At 45.5% G+C, this 18,950-nt stretch overlaps 1 protein-coding gene across 3 annotated transcripts in view; it reads left to right on the top strand.

Moving 5' to 3' along the window:
* The window catches only part of LOC132216087 (zinc finger protein 883-like), a 141,961-nt gene extending 124,901 nt beyond the window's left edge, over positions 1–17,060 (top strand). Inside the window, exons 1-3 of one of the 3 annotated variants that reach the window (XM_059665168.1) lie at positions 2,842–3,093; positions 7,429–7,555; positions 11,482–17,060. In XM_059665168.1, the coding sequence (XP_059521151.1) occupies positions 2,887–3,093; positions 7,429–7,555; positions 11,482–13,310 (2,163 nt within the window). In that variant the 5' untranslated portion in view covers positions 2,842–2,886 and the 3' untranslated portion in view covers positions 13,311–17,060. Of the gene's footprint in view, positions 1–2,841; positions 3,094–7,428; positions 7,556–11,481 lie in introns of those variants that run through there. The other 2 variants (XM_059665171.1, XM_059665169.1) reach the window with 2 other exon arrangements.
* Positions 17,061–18,950: the final 1,890 nt, after the last annotated feature.

Raw genomic sequence — 18,950 nt, 5'->3', positions numbered from 1 at the left:
GTTTTACTTTGCATAAAAGAAATTCTTTTGTCTCTAAAATGTCATGTTTCCCATCTTCACATACTACAAGTCACCATATCTAGGTCTTCTATGAACAGGGTATCACACTACCGGACTAGATGCGCTGTCCAAGTTGCAACATGGAGAACAACCATGGACAATAAAGAATGAAATCTATACTAGACGCAGTCCAGGTGAGTGAGTGAAAACCAGCAAGAGTGGCCATAGGAGTCCTATTCTAGTCATTAAGAGATGGTGTCTACCCTGGCTACTTGGTTGGGCATTGTCCCTTGTGCCAAAAGTTGCCAGTTCAATTCTGGGTCAGGGCACATGCCTGAATTGTGGGCTTGATCCTCAGTTGGGGGTGTACAGGAGGCACCCAATTGATGTTTCACTCTCATATCAATGTCTCTCTCTCTCTCTCTCTCTCTCTCTGTGTGTGTGTGTCCCTCTCCTTTCATCTCTCTCTAAAAATCAATTTAAAATATTTGTAAAAACATTTATATATATATATATTTTTTTTTCCAGATAGAGGGAGAGAGAGAGATAGAAACATCAATGATGAGAGAGAATCATCAATCGGCTACCCCCTGCACGCCCTCCTACTGGGAATTGAACCCACAACTGAGGCATGTGCCCTGACTGGGAATCAAACCTTGACCTCCTGGTTCATGGGTTGACTCTTTTTTTTTTTTTTTAATATATTTTATTGATTTTTTACAGAGAGGAAGGGAGAGAGATAGAGAGTTAGAAACATCGATGAGAGAGAAACATCAATTAGCTGCCCCCTGCACATCTCCTACTGGGGATGTGCCCGCAACCCAGGTACATGCCCTTGAACGGAATTGAACCTGGGACCTTTCAGTCCGCAGGCCAACGCTCTATCCACTGAGCCAAACCGGTTTCAACCATGGGTTGACTCTTAACCACTATGCCACTATGGCCGGGCAATAAAAATTTAAAAGAGAGAGAAGGGTCACAGCTTTGAGGGTATCCAAGGCTAGGTAAACCACTCTCCTCTCCACATGTGGATTTCCTGAGATGAGAATTTTTTGTGGGTGTTTTTGCCTTAAATATACTCCTTGTTGCCCAGCTGGCATGGCTCAGTGATTGAGTGTCGACCATGAACCAGGAGGTTGTGGTTTGATTCCCGGTCATTGCACATGTCTGAGTTGCAGACTCAATCCCCAGTGTGGGGCATGCAGGAGGCAGCCAATTAATGATTTTATCTCATCATTGTTGTTTCTTTCTTTCCCTCTGCCTTCCTCTCTGAAATCTATTTTTAAAAATATTTAAAAAAATAAATATACTTCTTGTTTCTTCTTGGATCTGATACTTTTTGACCTTACATCTTAATGGTATGGGATGGTTGACAATAAAGGCATTCTCATGAAGGAATTTGTTATTTTTTTTCCTAAGAATCAGGAAAGTTGAGTCATCTGCATGAGTACTCTCAAAACCTACCAGTTCTGAAGAGCATGCAACAATGCAGTGAAAGCAATGCACTTAGGAATACTATTCATCTGAGTGAAACAAATATGGCCTAAAAAATGAAAAAAAAAATTTTTTTAAATGAAAAATTTTAAAAGAAAGTAAAAAACAAATGTGGCTGTAATTTTGGACTTATGTAGGAAATCTTTGAAATCAAGGTTAAGTTTAATTAACCAGAAGAGAAGATATGAAATTAAAGAACCCCACTGAGTGTAATGGAGATGAGAAATCCTTTCTACATGGTAAATCGTGATCACTTGCACACAGGAGTTGAAATCCCTGAAAGGGAAAAACAGATCAGCACTGAATTCCAAGTCTTTAAGCATCATCTTAATTGATGTTCAAATCCCTATATAAACAATAGACTTCCAATTAAACTTTATACGATGCATCTGAGTTCCTTTTTATTTCCAAGGCTTGCCCTATATTCCTGTTTTATTGGCCACAGACATATATGATGGTGCAAGCAGGTCATTTTTGTGATAACATTTTCCAGACTGTAATGCACTGTAATGCAGGCATGTCTCGTTATGACTGGCTGTATTGGAGTCATAGATAATGTGTTTTCATCGCCAGGGACTCCAGTCCCTTCATCAGGAAAGGATGACAACTTGCCTTAGAGCAGCGGTTCTCAACCTATGGGTCGCGACCCCTTTGGGGGTCCAACGACCTTTTCACAGGGGTCGCCTAGGACCCTGGGAAAACACATATCTAATTTCATATTGTTTTTGTGATGAATCACTATGCTTAAATTATGTTCAATTTGTAACAATGAAAAGACATCCTGCATATCAGATATTTACATGATGATTCATAACGGTAGCAACATTACAGTGATGAAGTAGCCACGCAAATAATGTTATGGTTGGGGGTCCCCACAACATGAGGAACTGTATTACAGGGTCGCGGCATTAGGAAGGTTGAGAACCGCTGCCTTAGACCATCCTGGACTTTTACCCTTGGAGGGAGGTGGGAAAACCCTGGGTTTGGTTTATTTTTTTATTTTTTATTTTTATTGATTCAGAGAGGAAGGGAGAGGAGGAAAAAAATGGAAACATCCATGATGAGAGAATCACCCATCAACTGCCTCCTGCAACACCCCCCACTGGGGATGGAGCCCACAACCCTGGCACATGCCCTTGACCCGAACCGAACCCGGGACCCTTCACTCCGCAGACGGACGCTCTCTCCACTGAGCCAAACCAGCTGGGGCTAGAAGCCTGCTTTTGGAATGCGTCCCATTTAGCCAATGAAGGGTCAGACAAGGTGTTTCCAGCGAAGCTCAACGCGCAGGGGCGGGCTTTCCGGCTGCTCCTCGCAGCGGGCGTTTTGTCTCCTCCCAGAACCGGCTGAGCTACCGGGCCCGAGCCTGCAGATCGCTGGGTCCCGGTGGAGATGCCCCGAGGGAGAAGGCGCGGGAGTCGTGGCCGTGGCGCTCACAGCACACGCGCGGGAGTGAAGCTCGATGTCCCCGCCCGGGCGACCCGCTCCAGGGCCCGGAGAGGGACCGCCCTTCCCGCCGCGGCCTCTGCTCCCGCCGCTCCCGCCCGGCTCCGCACACAAAGTCCGATGGCGGCGCCCGCCCCGAGGCTCGGGGCTGAGGTGAGTGCGCGTCCCGCGGGCCCTCGCCGCCTCCTCACACCCAACAGGACAGCCCGGGTGCGGGCGCCTGTCCCGTCCTGCAGCTCAGCCCCGCGCGGAGGGCCGTGAGGAAGGCGGAGGGGAGAGAGGAGTGTGGTGGCTTCTGAGGACACAGCAAGTGCAGGGCAGAGAGGACGGGGGTGACTTGCATCTGCAGGCCCCTGAGGGTGTGGCTGTGAGTATTGACGGAAAGAGCAGAGGCTGCAGGGAGGACGGCACAGACTCACTCGGGGCTTTCCGGGCTGTGGGTCCATCCGGGGCCTGGGGGGGTCCTGGATCCGGCTGGACTCCAAGCTCTCTACACGCCATATGCCAGGTTCATGGGTGAGTCCAGCGAGATCCAGTGGCATTGGAGCAGGAAGGGGGCAGAGCTGAGGGAGTGAACCTGGGGACTGAAGATGGGAAGGGGCTCTAGCCGGTTTGGCTCAATGGGTAGAGCAGTCGGCCTGCCGACTGAAGGGTCCCGAGTTCCATTCAGGTCAAGGGCATGTACCTTGGTTGCGGGCTCATCTCCAGTGGGGGTGTGCAGGAGGCAGCTTATCGAAGTTTCTAACTCTCTATTCCTCTCCCTTCCTCTCTGTCAAAAAAAAAAAAAAATCTATAGGATGGGAAGGGGATAGACATTACCCAGTGGTGTGCACATCTGGAGGAAGTGTGAGCTGATAGTTCCGGGAACCTGGTGTGGGGACTTACGGGTGAAGCATAAGCCCAGGTTTGGCTTTGTCTTGGAGGCAGGATCTAGGAGACTGCAGTGGTGTTGCTTGGCAGGAAGGCCGGGGCCCTGCAGGCATCGCCCAGACCGTAAATGGCACTTATATACTGTCTCTCCACCCCCACCCCCATACCCGCCCTCCATCCCTTCCCGCCCCTTCCCGCCCCACTCAGTTGCTGTAGCTGAGGGCAGTAACAGTGATTAATGGGACTGTGATGAGAGAGCATTAGCATTAGAGCTCTGGGGAGGTTGAGCTGGGGAAGATGTGTAAGGAGTAGGATTGTGGGGTCTCAGAATGACTGTTCTGGTTTTGAAACTGGACAGCCAGTGGGTCCGGGCTGCCTGTCACTGCTTGAGCCAATTCAGCAGAGACAGGGTTGAATCATAGATGAGTGTTTATTCCAATCAGGCCGACAGTATGGGAGGGCAGTAGGTCATACCCCCCAAATCTGCCCTGCCTCTCCCCATAAGCCAGCTGCTCACCTGGCGTACAAGGACAAAGATTTCTTGGGGAAGTAGGCCAAGGGAAATCAGAATGGGCATAATGGTTACAGATTACAGGCAGTGTGGACTGGGTCTTTGCAAAAGAAGGGGCCATCAGAACATCATTGTTTCATTCCTGCAACAAAGTGGTGTATCTTTCCATGATAAGCAGCTCCTTGCTAAGGAGTTTGGGCTGCATTTCCTGGTGAGCTCCCAGGGCCCTGGTACAACTCCCAGCCATGGTAGACTGTGCTTTGTTTAATGAGAACAAAACAATCACGGTTAACGGAGCATGCTTAATATTTCTTATTAATATATCTTATAACTGATAGCTAGTCCTCAATAGTCTATTTCGGCCCCCTTCATTTCCCCACTGCTATTTCTGTCACCTCATATCTATGACAATAGTTTTATTTTATTTTTTTAAAAATATTTTTTATTGATTTTTTACAGAGAAGAAGGGGGAGGAATAGAGTTAGAAACATCAATCAGCTGCCTCCTGCACACCCCCTACTGGGGCTGTGCCTGTAACCAAGGTACATGCCCTTGACCGGAATCGAACCCCTGACCCTTCAGTCCGCAGGCCGACGCTCTATCCACTGAGCCAAACCGGTCAGGGCCACAATAGTTTTAGATGAAAAAAATCACATCCTGCAGGACTGCATTTGGTTCTGCCTTAAAAGCAATTCGTGGGTCTCTGACCTGTTTGGCTCAGTGGATAGAGCGTCGGCCTGCAAACTGAAGGGTCCCAGGTTCGATTCCGGTCAAGGGCATGTACCTTGGTTGCGGGCACATCCCCAGTAGGGGGTGTGCAGGAGGCAGCTGATCGATGTTTCTCTCTCATGGATGTTTCTAACTCTCTATCCCTCTCCCTTCTTCTCTGTAAAATCAATAAAATATATATTTTTTTAAAAAGCAATTCATGGGGATGGAACACAGGGAATGCGGGATTTAAAAATTGGAAGATACTGAATACAGCAGCAAGCAATTAGACTACAAAACAATAAAACAGGAGAAAAATTAAAAAGAATTCCCGCTGACCCAGACAGACTGGGTAGCCAGGAAGTTAAAGCCAAAACACCCTTCTCGATGTTTTACCTTGGAGATGGTTTCCCTAATTTGTTGTTGTTTTCTATCAATTGAGAATTTTTCCTTTAAATTCCTCACAACCGTGGTTATGCCGCAACAGCAAATAACCTATTGCTGTGCCCAGTTCTCTAGAACTGCCTCCCTGGCCTGACTCGGTTCTTTTTTTTTTTTTTTAATATATTTTATTGATTTCCACAGAGAGGAAGGGAGAGAGACAGAGAGTTAGAAACATCGATGAGAGAGAAACATCGACCAGCTGCCTCCTGCACATCCCCCACTGGGGACGTGCCCGCAACTGAGATACATGCCCTTGACCGGAATCGAACCCGGGACCTTTCAGTCCGCCGGCCGACGCTCTATTCACTGAGCCAAACCGGTTTCGGCTGACTCGGTTCTTGATTTATCCCCTGTGTAGCCCTGGTGGTGGCCTTCAGGGCTTTTCCCATGCCACAAACCAGCCGGGTCACTTCTACATTAAGGGAGTGAAGCGTAGTAACACCTCCTTTGGAAAACTGCTGTTTGAACCTGTTATTTTTAGATAGTCTCTTATTCCATAAAATATAACTTTGTTTGTTTAGCTTCAGTAATAGAAAAGATAAACTTAATTGTCTGACCTTGCAAGCTACCCATCTAAATGATACGCTGATATTGATGCCAGGTGCCTGTATAGATATGATATGATACTCAAGCTTACACGCTGTCTACAAAAATAATGTACACAAAGAACTAGAAGGATATAAAAAGGAAATACTTCCTCCTGTGTTTGATCAGAATTTTTTTAAAAAAAATATGTTTTATTGATTTTTTACAGAGCTGAAGGGGGAGGAATAGAGAGTTAGAAACATGGATGAGAGAGAAACATTGATCAGCTGCCTCCTGCACACCCCCAACTGGGGATGTGCCCGCAACCAAGATACATGCCCTTGACCGGAATCGAACCCGGGACCTTTCAGTCCGCAGGCCGACGCTCTATCCACTGAGCCAAACCGGTTTGATCAGAATTTGGCAGAGGTAGTCTGCTCTGAACCTGCGTGCAATAAAGATGACTCCTAACTAAGTGTCCGATTAAGGCGTCTTGTCCAGCTCCCCGATTTGCGATACAACAGGAGCATTACCAATACGGTTAAAGCGGTATATGCAGCAGGCAGGGCCCCCAGGTGGAGATGGTCCTTAACAGTCTGGTGCCATGGCCTTGAGAAAGTCTCAGACCCTGTGATGTTTCTGAGGCCTCAAGACAGTCACCGGCCAAAGCCGGTTTGGCTCAGCGGATAGAGCGTCGGCCTGCGGACTGGGAGGTCCCAGGTTCGATTCCGGTCGGGGGCGTGTGCCTGGGTTGCGGGCACTTCCCCAGTGGGAGATGTGCAGGAGGCGGCTGATCCGTGTGTCTCTCACATCGATGTTTCTAACTCTCTATCTCTCTCCCTTCCTCTCTGTAAAAAATCAATAAAATATATTAAAAAAAAAAAAAGACAGTCACTGGTCCTAAGAAGCAAGGCCCCCTGGTGCTGTTGGCAGGGTTACAGGAGGAAACAGCTACCCCATGGGAGAGAAACCAGCTAGCCAGCACCTTCGTATGTCCATCGCTATAAGGAGGGCGACATTATACAAATAATTCATATTGTAGTTATAGCTCCTGAAAGACAGTAACTAGAAAACCCAGTAAAAGTCAGACCAACACCACAGGAAGCCACTGTACCAACCTTTAGAGAAAACATCCCTGCATCCTTTCCCGAGACAATGGGTCCCAACGTATAAGGGCCCCCGGGTCTGTGACTTCCCAAAGTGAATACAATAATTCTTTATATTCGTCATAGGTGTCCTAACTCCTCCTGGGCAAGATGTAAAGGCACGTTCTCCATAGGTTCGCCCATTGCCAGCTTCAGGGCAGCGGGAGTGAGGAGACACCCGTTTCAGGGTCCTGCCCATTTCTCCGCTGGTTGGTCCATTGTCTTTGCTCTGCATTATGTCTGTATAAATGCCTACCACAGTTTCAGTCGTCTCCGTTCTGACAGGTTGGCGTGACCTTGGAGGACATTGCCCTGTACTTCTCCAGGGAGGAATGGAGCCTCCTTGATGAGGGTCAGAGACAGCTGTACCTGAACGTGATGCTGGAGAACTTTGAACTTGTATCCTCGCTGGGTAAGACCCTCACTCTCACCAGTGACCTGGACTTAACCTTGCACTTCCCCAGGCCCCTTTTCCCAGGTGCGCTCTGTCCTCACAGGTGCACCGTGGGCACTGGGTGATTTCCAGTTTTCTGGGTAGTTGCTGTCCTTTGCTTGCACTGCCGGCTTCTCTCCGTGCAGCCTCAATACCTGCTGCACTGGACTCATAGGGAAGGATTTCTGGTTGGTAGTGTGGCAGGGAGCCTAATGGATTCCACCTTGATTAGCGAGGAAAAGCATTTTTTATATTCCTGTTGATCATTTGTGCATAATTTTGGGAATATTGTCTCTACATCCTTAGCTCGTTTTTTTAATCTGGATTTTTTGGCTAATCTGTCTTTTGAATGCCTTCTGTATTTTACATGTTAATTCTTTATTTTTTAAATATATTTTATTGATTTTTTTACAGAGAAGGAGAGAGAGAAATAGAGAGTTAGAAACATCAGATGAGAGAGAAACATCGATCGGCTGCCTCCTGCACACCTCCTACTGGAGATGAGCTCGCAACCAAGGTACATGCGCTTGACCAGAATCCAACCTGGGACCCTTCAGTCCGCAGACTGACGCTCTGTCCACTGAGTCAAACCGGTTAGGGCTACATGTTAATTCTTTATTACATATCACATCGTTTTGCAGGTGCTTGATTATGCTTTGCAGATATTTTGGGGGTTTGTTTTTTAAACAAATTCAATGTTTTTGGCAACACTGTATTCAGGAAGTTAGTGTGGCCATTTTTCCAGCAGGTTTAGATATTGTTTACCATTGTCAACTAAAGAAATATTCAAAGCTGTGAAGAATTTTTGTGAGTTTTTATGAGCCAAACTGTCGCCATTGGCAGGAAGCAAAATCTTTAGGCATTGAGGTAATGCACCAGAGAATGGTAATTTTGCATCTTAATTGATACATTACAATGAAAAGAGGCCACTTAAGAGGGTTATAGGAAATTTATTGCTAATAGATTAGGGAGGAGAGAGAAGCAAAGCAGGGAAACCTCTGGGATTGGATAAAAAAAATAAAATGATAAATCTTTTCTCTTTTAAAAATATATTTTATTGATTTTTTTACAGAGATGAAGGGAGAGAAATAGAGAGTTAAAACATCGATGAGAGAGAAACATCGATCAGCTGCCTTCTGCACACCCCCTACAGGGGATGTACCCGCAACCAAGGTACATGCCCTTGACCGGAATCGAACCCTTGACCCTTTAGTCCGCAGCGCGACACTCTATCCACTGAACCAAACCGGTTAAGGCTATAAATCTTTTAAAATATATTTTTATTGATTTCAGAGAGGAATGGAGAGGGGGAGAGAGAGAAACATCAATGATGAGAATCATCAATCAGCTGCCTCATGCCCTCCCTATAGGGGATCGAGCTCGCACCCCCCAGCAAGTGCCCTTGACCAGAATTGAACTGGGACCTTTCAGTCCACACACCAACCCTCTATGCACTGAGCCAAATCAGCTAGGGCAATGATTAATCTTTTATATAGGTGGATACAGAATAGTTAACAGTCAACAATTAACACGATAAAAATAATGAGAGTATTTGTAGTCCCTGCCCTGGTACATTCGTTGTGCCCTGAGAGGTCCTGATAAAGGGAAGTTACCCTGATATTCCCAAGCTATGGGCTTTTGTTTTTGTTTTTTTAAAAAATATTTTTATTGATTAGAGAGAGGAAGGAAGAGGGAGAGATAGAAACATCGATGGTGAGAATCATTGATTGGCTGCCTCCTGCACACCCTCTACTGGAGATCAAGCCCGCAACCCAGGCATGTGCCTGGACCTGGAATCGAACCCTGACCACCTGGTTCATAGGTCAAAAATCAACCACTGAGCCCCGCTAGCCAGGTTTTTTATGTCTTTTGACTGGAGAATTTGTTTTAGGACCTACTATTGCCGCTTCTTCATTGGTTTTTTAACTCTTTTGCACCCGTTTGTTTGTCTTACTGCCTTGTGGTCTTTCTTGTGGGATTTGGTCATTTTGTATAGTGGTTTGACTCGTATCTCTTTTGTATATCTATCCCACAGGTTTTTGCTTGTGGTTTCCAAGAGACTTAAGACAAAAGAACGCATGCTCTTTACAGCCTATTTTATCCTGGTATCACCTTCAGCTGAATACAAAAATGCTACCCTTTGACTCTCTACCAAACTCCTTTATAGGTTTCTGATGTCTCCATTCACATCTATTAAGGCACACAATGTTATCTTCATAAATTTTTTTAAAATATATTTTATTGATTTTTTACAGAGAGGAAGGGAGAGGGATACAGAGTCAAAAACATCGATGAGAGCCCTAACCGGTTTGGCTCAGTGGAGAGAGCGTCCGCCTGAGGACTCAAGGGTCCCAGGTTCGATTTTGGTCAAGGGCATGTACCTTGGTTTCGGGCACATCCCCAGTAGGGAGTGTGCAGAAGGCAGCTCGGCTCCGGGTTCCTGTTACCCCTTCCCTGAAGGCCAGGGCTTAAGGACGTTCCCTGGCGTGGTGGCAATAGGTGGTGGGGGGAAGAAACCTGCTCACATGGCAGGGGTGGGGGGAGGTCTTGGTCCAGCCAGGCCTCTCCAGGCGCCGGCATTAGCAGTGGCCGCGGTGACGAACCGTGCACCTGCCAACGGGCGGTGAGCGCGGAGGAAGCTGTCTCCATTGGACTCTTACTCCCCTTTCTTGTGTTGTGCTGGTGGTTGTTCATGGAGAGCTAGCTGTCTTCTTGGCCTGGGAGAGGGATGAATACTGGTTTCCCCTGGTCTGCCATCTTGCTGATGTCACTCACCTAGATCTTCTCCTGTGGTCTCTTTTGTGCTTTGTTGTCATATCACCGTTCTGGCCATCCAGCTCTTCGGTTTTCCTTTTCGGATTTCTATTCATCTCTATCCCAGGTAATGGCTCCACTGGGATTTAAGGGAAAGAATCATTTGTGCATCACAGGCGATACATGACCCCGTCCAGGCCAGGGTGGCCCCCGAGGCAGTCTTGCCGGGATAAAGTGCTGTTGGAGAGAGATGGATGCCAGGGCTTTGTGGAGGTAGTAACTAGGAACTCCTTTTGTTGTTCAGTTTTTGGTACCGTTGCCAGTTCCACTCCATTCTGCTTGTTCTTATTGACACTTTGCCAACTACTCAATTCTGATAGTGATCCTTTCTATTCAGATTCCCAGCCCATGGGGAATCTTCACCTTTCTAAACTTTGCACCTCACACATTTCCCTTTCAGGTTTTTCTTTCCTGGACTGCAGCGTTGATCCATGCCTGCAGAGCCTTGGAGTGTGCATGTGTCATAATGTTGACCTTGAACATCATGTCACACCAGCTCTAATGCAACTGGTCTTTATGGGTGGGAGCACATTCAAATTATTCTACACAGACTCCCATCACCCGCAAAACTGGTCTGAGAGGAAGCCATTTATGGAGGGTCAACTAATGGACCCTGCCTCTCTTTTCTGGGTCTCATCCTATGCTGTGTCCTTTTCTTGATGTGGTTTGTAACGTTCACTGACCTTTGGGGCCAAGTAATGTGTAGCAGCAGCCAGCCATTTCTTAGCGTCTAACTCATTGTCTTGAAAATCATCCCATAACCCTAGCCGGTTGGGCTCAGTGGATAGAGCATCGGCCAATGGACTGAAGGGTCCCAGGTTTGATTTCAGTCAAGGGCACATGCCTGGGTTGCGGGCTTAATCCCCAGTAGAGGGCATGCAAGAGGCAGCCAATCAATGATTCTCTCTCGTCATTGATGTTTCTGTCTCCCTCTCCCTTTCCCTTCCTCTCTGAAATCAATAAAAATATTTGAAACAAAAGAAAATCATCCCATAAAATCATGCCTCGCTGGGGCAGATGGGTATTTGTGGTGAGGCTACCCCTTCCCTATCAGGTCAACATATACCTCACCATCGTTTCCTTTTCTTCAGGTTGCTGCTGTGGCGCAGAGGATGTGGCGACTCCCCCTGAACAGAAGGTTTCTGTAAGAGTGTCACAGGCCAGGAATCCCAAGGTATCCTTGTCCTCTCAGAAGAGCCACCCCTGTGGGAGTTGTGGGCCAGTCTTGGGAAACATTTTCCAGCTGTTTGAACTGAAGGAAACCCAACACAGCCAGATACTGTTGAGGTGTGGGGCATGTGCAAAAAGATTTTATTTCCGTGCGAAATTTGACCAGCACCAGGATCAGCATAGGAGAGAGAAGCCTTTCGTTAGAGATGTGGACAGCATCTCTCTTGCAAGGGGCGGTGATTTTAGTGTGTCACAGAAACCTTTTACCTGTGGGGAATTTGGACAAGACATGTTAACTGGGTCAGGACATCTACAGCAACAGGCTACTCCCACCAGGGATAGAACAAATGAAATCTTGACATCTGAGGTGAGTTTTCAAAGCAGAAATAACGATGACATCCGGAAAGAATATCATAAAACCATTGGCAGCATCCACACATTTGTTCAGGACAGGAATATTTGTACTGAAAGACAGCGTTTCGTGTGCCAGGAATGTGGAAAATGTTTTAGCCAAATTTCTACTCTTCACTGTCATCAGAGTGTTCACTCCGGAAAAAGACGTTATGAGTGTGGTGAGTGTGGTGAGTGTGGGAAGTCTTTTTCAAGGATGTATTACCTTCCTTATCACCAGAGAGTTCACACTGGAGAAAGGCCTTATGAGTGCAGTGAGTGTGGGAAATCTTTTTTCAGCAGCTCTGGCCTTCATTATCATCAGAGATTTCACAGAGGAGAAAGGCCTTATGAGTGCAGTGAATGTGGGAAATCTTTTAGCTGTAGCAGTGCCCTCCGCAGTCATCAGAGAGTTCACACTGGAGAAAAGCCTTTTGAGTGCAGTGAGTGTGGGAAATCTTTTACTGGTAGCAGTGGCCTCCGTAGTCACCAGAGAGTTCACACTGGAGAAAGGCCTTATGAGTGCAGTGAGTGTGGGAAATCTTTTTTCAGTAGCTCTGGCCTTCATTATCATCAGAGATTTCACACAGGAGAAAGGCCTTATGAGTGCAGTGAATGTGGGAAATCTTTTAGCTGTAGCAGTGCCCTCCACAGTCATCAGAGAGTTCACACGGGAGAAAAGCCTTATGAGTGCAGTGAATGTGGGAAATCTTTCAGCTGTAGCAGTGGCCTCCGTAGTCATGAGACAGTTCACACTGAAGAAAGGCCTTACGAGTGCCTTGCGTGTGGAAAATCTTTTAAGAGTAGCAATGGCTTTCAGTATCACCAGAGAGTTCACACTGGAGAAAAGCCTTATGAGTGCAACAAATGTGGGAAATTTTTTATCAAAATCCAAGGCCTTCATAAGCATCAGAGAGTTCACACTGGAGAAAAGCCTTACGAGTGCAATGAATGTGGGAAATCTTTTTCAAGAAAGGAATCCCTTCGTTATCATCAAAGAGGTCACAGTGGAATAAGGCCTTATGTGTGTCATGAATGTGGAAAATCTTTTACAAGTAGCACTGGCCTCCATTATCATCAGAGATTTCACACTGGAGAAAAGCCTTATGGGTGCAGTACATGTGGCAAATTTTTTACCAGCAGAAGTGGCCTTGTACATCATCAGAGAGTTCACACTGGAGAAAGGCCTTATGTGTGCCCTAAATGTGGGAATTCTTTTACTAGTAGCAATGGCCTTGTAGGTCACCTGAGACTTCACACGGGAGAAAGGCCATATGAGTGCAGTGAATGCGGGAAGTCTTTTACCAGGATCCATAGCCTTCGTTATCATAAGAGAGTTCACAGTAGACAAAGGACTTAGGCATGGAGTTAACGTGGGACATCTTTTAGCCAAACTTGTAACCTCCCCGTCAAATAAGAGTTTACATGGGAGGAAGGTCTGACATGTCTAGAAAACTGATAGCTTATTCAGTTTTGTTTTGTTTTGTTTTATGTTTTGAGTATTTATTATAGGCCAGGTGTTAAGGATAGGGAAGTTATCCTGCTTTCATGGAGTTTACAATCTAGCAAAGAACCTAAGGATGATAAAAGAAATATTTTACTCTTTCCTTTGTTTGCTGCCTCATGTTTTTCAAGTTGATTCTATAAACCATTTTTGGTGAGAAAAGTCAGCTTCCATCTACACCTTCATACAAAAAAGGAAAATGTCGTTGTCATCTATTGCATATCCAGGACGCATAGCATCCAAGAGTTTCAAGGCTGGGAAAGAAGTTTCTATAAAGAAACTCAGACCTAGTTTTGGTCTCCTGAAATTTCATTTCTCTGATGTCAGATGAATCCAGCTTCTAACTAGGATGAAGTTGAACTATAGGATCTGTCAACTATCTAGCATCATCTCCTTTATGGTCCTGTCAGCCTATCACCATTCCTGCTGAGACTGTCCAAATGCAAGTCCACTTGTTTAGGGGGCCTGCAGCAGATGTAACAGAGGCTTTCAAATAACACTTCTGGGCTGGCACACAGGGCGCTGAAGACCAGGTCTTTCTTGTTCAGTGGATCCCATCTTTAACCAGTCTATCGCCGACAGGAGAGAGCCTTAGTTCAGTTTTAACAACACTGTGGGAAGCACTGAAGCCTCATTTGTCTGAATTGAAGCTCATATGTCCAAAGGTATGGACAAGTGGACTTGCATTTGGACATTCTCAGCAGGAATGGTTATAGGCTGACAGGACCATAAAGGCGATGATGCTAGATAGTTGATAGATCCTATAGTTCAACCATGGGGAGTGGGGGGGTTCCCCATAAGTTTATGTGGGATGCATGTGTGCACATTGCACTTTCTAAATTTCCCCAGGTGTCTTGCCAGATCTAAGTCACTGCATATTTTTGTCGCATAAACTATTTCACATGTACCACCTGGAAGGTATCCACAGATGGCATCCGTCACCATCCTAATGTGCTCAGAGAAGCTAACTGTTCTCTGATTTTTTTGGAGAAAATAAGGAGTAGCCTGCATTTTTAGGAAGTCTTTATTCCTTTTACTCTCAGTAATTGGTGCACGGATCTGACTCACTTTTGCCCCCAAGAACATCACCTGAGTTTAGCCAGCGGCTTGCAGAATAACTGCCTTGTTCAAGGACGTGCTTTCCCTAGATGCCAGTGATTAATGTTTTTTAAATATGTTGTTTAATTGATTTCAGAGAGGAAGGGAGGGGAGAGAGAGATAGAAACATCAATGATGAGAGAGAATCATTGATCCGCTGCCTCCTACACGCCCCACACAGATTGAACCAGCAACCTGGGCATGTGCCCTGACCAGGAAGTGAACCGTGACCTCCTGGTTCATAGGTCGATGCTCAACCACTGAGCCATACCAGCCGGGTACCAGTGATTAATTTTTTGAGTGTCACACATGCAAGAACTGTGAGGGTGTTGTCCCTTTGTCTTGTAAAATAATGAAGGCCTTTTCCCCCCTAAGTCTTCTTTAATCTTGGGTGTTCTAGTTACTGTGTGGGTTGGTTTATAAGTAGATCTGGGTCTATACCAGCACAAAGAGGTGAATACCTCATACAAGCCTTAAAGTTTCTCTGCCTCCTAGGAGATGATACGGTACAGAAATTAGCTCAGCAGTTTTTTGCCAAATTTGCATTGTTGCTCATATTTCTGTAGGAAAGACTATAGGGCCTGTAGTCCTCATGTGAAGTCTGGATGCTATGAGACACAGAGGTCACTCCAAACAGGGGGGTAGCTGTGACAACCTCGAGTACCTTTGGGAGCAGCGGTGAGTTTGTTTGTATGCAAACGATGCCAGTACTTTTGAAGGGAAGGGAATCTCTTGCCCAGGTCTTGCAAAGGGCCAGGTTCCCTAATGTCTACAGTTCCACAGGTGATGGTCACTGGTTTTAGGGGTTAGGAGAAACCATGATTGCAACAGAAACACGACCTGGTAGGTGTTGGAGGAGGCCAGCCCACTAGCTGAAATGTGCCTTTTAACGTGCACCCAGAAATTTTTGAGAAAAGGACTGCAGGATCGGCATATACTAATCAGGGGGTCTCCCGTCATGTTTATCTTCTGTGGATGTAGTCATTGTCATGGAATATATCCAGCAGGTTTTGTGGCCCTGGCTGGGTAGCTCAGTTGGTTAGGGCATCATGCTGATACCCCAAGGTTGCGGGTTCGAGCTCCTTTCAGGGCACATACAAGAAGCAACTAATGAATGTACAACTAAGTGGAACAACAAATCAATTTCTCTCTCTCCCTTCTCTCTCGAATTCATAAGACATTTTTAAAAAGATTTTGTGGAGCCCTGGCTGGTTTGGCTCAGTGGATAGAGCATTGGCCTGCAGACTGAAGGGTCCCAGGTTCAATTCCAGTCGAGGGCACATGCCAGGGTTGTGGGCTCGATCCCCAGTGGGGGACGTGCACAAGGCAGCCAATCAATGATTTTCTCGCATCATTGATGTTTCTATCTCTCCCAATGCCTTCCTCTCTGAAATCAATAATATATTTAAAAAAAAAAAGGTTTTGTGGATTACTGTAGCCTCTCCGATGTTCAAGTCAGAGCCTTTGTTGCCCTGGCAGAAAAATAAAAAAGAATGGAGGACAGGGATGTGGCTTTTATTACCCAGCAGGCATTCCTGTTGGTTTTGTGAAAGTCCTTCATTGTTAGTTATATTGGATGTCACTGAGACAAGACCCCCCATCTCCCCCAGAAGTCATGAGAATGTGGATTGAATATACTAGGTGTACCGGTTAATAATACAGATTTTTTTCAATACATGGAGTTACACATATGTTGCTATATATGCGATTTGATATGTATGCTATTTTGTGGTATTGACAACAAGCTTCAAAACTTCATATGTCAAATTTTCTGAAGGTGTTAACATCATCGATATTGTTGCGCTTAAAAATGCCGAATTTCGTGCCCAAAAAAAGAGGAAGGGTCCCTAGGCCTGGCCAGTGATCAGGGCTGATTGGGGCCTTCCTTTGTTTCGTACTGCCCCCTGGTGGTCAGCGCATGTCATAGCGAGTGATCAAACTTCTGAGGGGACGCTTTGCATATTAGCCTTTTATATATAGCGATAGATAAGTTTCATTTACCTTTGTAAATAGCTCAGTGCATAGTCTGAGTCATCAGTGAATGTTTAACTTACACAGATTAAATTGTGATCTAAACTGATGGTATATTTTTGCATCTTTTCAGCAGTTTATGAGGATTCAGTTCCTCCACATTCTAGAGAATATTTGGGTTGGTCAATGGTTCTTTTTTTTTTTTTTTTTTCGAATTAAAGAGTCACATTTATTGCAATCCGGGACTATGAGGGGCCATTCCCCAAATCTCATAGTCAATGGTTCTTTATGTAAACTTTTTTTATAACTTTATCATGCAATCCCTGCTGTTTGATTGTATTTTTCTAAGGATTTATGGTGAGCCTTTTCTCAGATGTGTATTTGCCCTCTCTGTATCTTAGTTAAGACATCTGCTTCATCTGCTACGAGTTTTGGCAATTTAACAAAAAGACTCTGAAAGAACAAAGATGCATGTGGAAATTTCACTCATTTTGTGCCTTTTTTTTTATGAAATAAAGGGTTTTTTGTATTGAAAAATGTGTTCTCTAGCTTTCTTCAATATGGGATGCTATGCACAATACAATGGACAAGTTAATTTTAACCTACACTATTAACCTTTGCCGTCACTTACAGAAGTCCCATCCTTTGATAATGCAATAACCCTTTGTAGAACTCTCCATCTCCCTGGTCTCCTGCCATGGGGGTTCTTGCCTTGGAACAGGTCTCAGGAGGACCAGATGGCATCAGGACGATGGGCAGGTTAGGATGTTTTGCCGTCCCAAAGCCAGTGCAGAGGGAAATGGGCGGGGGGTGGGGGGGTAGTGATCAGACTCCCCATGCCCAGGGTAGGGCACTCTGGATTTAAATTTCAGATGCTTTTTTTTTTAAAATGTCTTTATTGATTAAGTTATTACATATGTGTCCTTATCCCCACATTACCCGCCCCCCAACCCCCCCACTCATGCCCTCACCCTCCTGTTGTCTGTGTCCATTGGTTAGGCCTATATGCATGCATACAAGTCCTTTGGTTGATCTCTCCCCCTACCTTCCCTCTGAGGTTTGATGGTCTGATTGATGTTTCTCTGTCTCTGGATCTGTTTTTGTTCATCAGATTATGTTGTTCATTAAATTTCAGATTCTTTTTTAAAAAAATATATATTTCTTTATTGATTTCAGAGAGGAAGGGAGAAGGAGAGAGAGATGGAAACATCAATGATGAGAATCATTGATCGGCTGCCTCCTGCACACCCCCTACTGGGGATCGAGCCCGCAACCCAGGCATGTGCCCTTGACTGGAATCGAACCTGGGACCTTTCAGTCTGCAGGCTGACACTGTATCCCAGTGATGGCAAACCTTTTGAGCTCGGCGTGTCAGCATTTTGAAAAACCCTAACTTAACTCTGGTGCCGTGTCACATATAGAAATTTCTTGATATTTGCCACCATAGTAAAAAAAAGATTTATATTTTTGATATTTATTTTATATATTTAAATGCCATTTAACAAAGAAAAATCAACCAAAACATGAGTTCGTGTGTTACCTCTGACACGCGTGTCATAGGTTCACCATCACCATCACCATCACATTTCAGGGGAAATTTCAGATTCTTGAATAGCATTCGGACTTCCAATAAAAAAAGCCCTTCCGCCAAAACCGGTTTAGCTCAGTGGATAGAGCATCGGCCTGCGGACTGAAAGGTCCCAGGTTCGATTCCGGTCAAGGGCATGTACCTGGGTTGCGGGCACATCCCCAGTAGGAGATGTGCAGGAGGCAGCTGATCGATGTTTCTCTCTCTTCGATGTTACTGACTCTCTATCTCTTTCCCTTCCTCTCTGTAAAAAATCAATAAAATATATATATTTTTTAACAAAGCCCTTCCTCTGGTCTAGGCTCGTTTCCTCCTGTGTAAAACAAGTATGAGGTATGTCCCCTTCCCTGAACGATTGGAGGAGGTCGAGTGCTAAGGTGTCCACTTGAGGTGACGCAGCGGTGCCTGCATTCTGCCTTGGCTCCCAGAACTCCAGCCTCTCCCCGCAGAGACCGTCCCCGGCAGGCACTTCTCGCTCCCCCAATGCCCGCAAGCACCTTTTTGAGAATGAAATTAGACTTTTCTGAGCCCACTTGCAGGAAGGCAGGTGATGTGGCACTGAAGTCTCAGTGTGGGGTCTCCACCTGAGAATTTGCAGGTGGCCCCTGGAGCTCCCTGCATCTTAGCTGGCTGAATGTGACTCGCAGTGGATGATGACGCTTACCTTGGCCTTTCAAGGTCAATAAAAGTAACAAACTATTTATCCTTGCCAGGATTCCAGCATTAGCTTTTTATTTTTATTTTTAATTTTTTAAAAATTATTTTTTAATATATCTTTATTGACTTCAGAAAGGATGGGAGAAGGAAAGAGAGATAGAAACATCAGTGATGAAAGAGAA

This window comes from Myotis daubentonii, chromosome 15, assembly GCF_963259705.1.
Source record: "Myotis daubentonii chromosome 15, mMyoDau2.1, whole genome shotgun sequence".
In the NCBI taxonomy this organism is placed as follows: domain Eukaryota; kingdom Metazoa; phylum Chordata; class Mammalia; order Chiroptera; family Vespertilionidae; genus Myotis; species Myotis daubentonii.
This window is presented reverse-complemented; position numbering and strand designations above follow the sequence as displayed.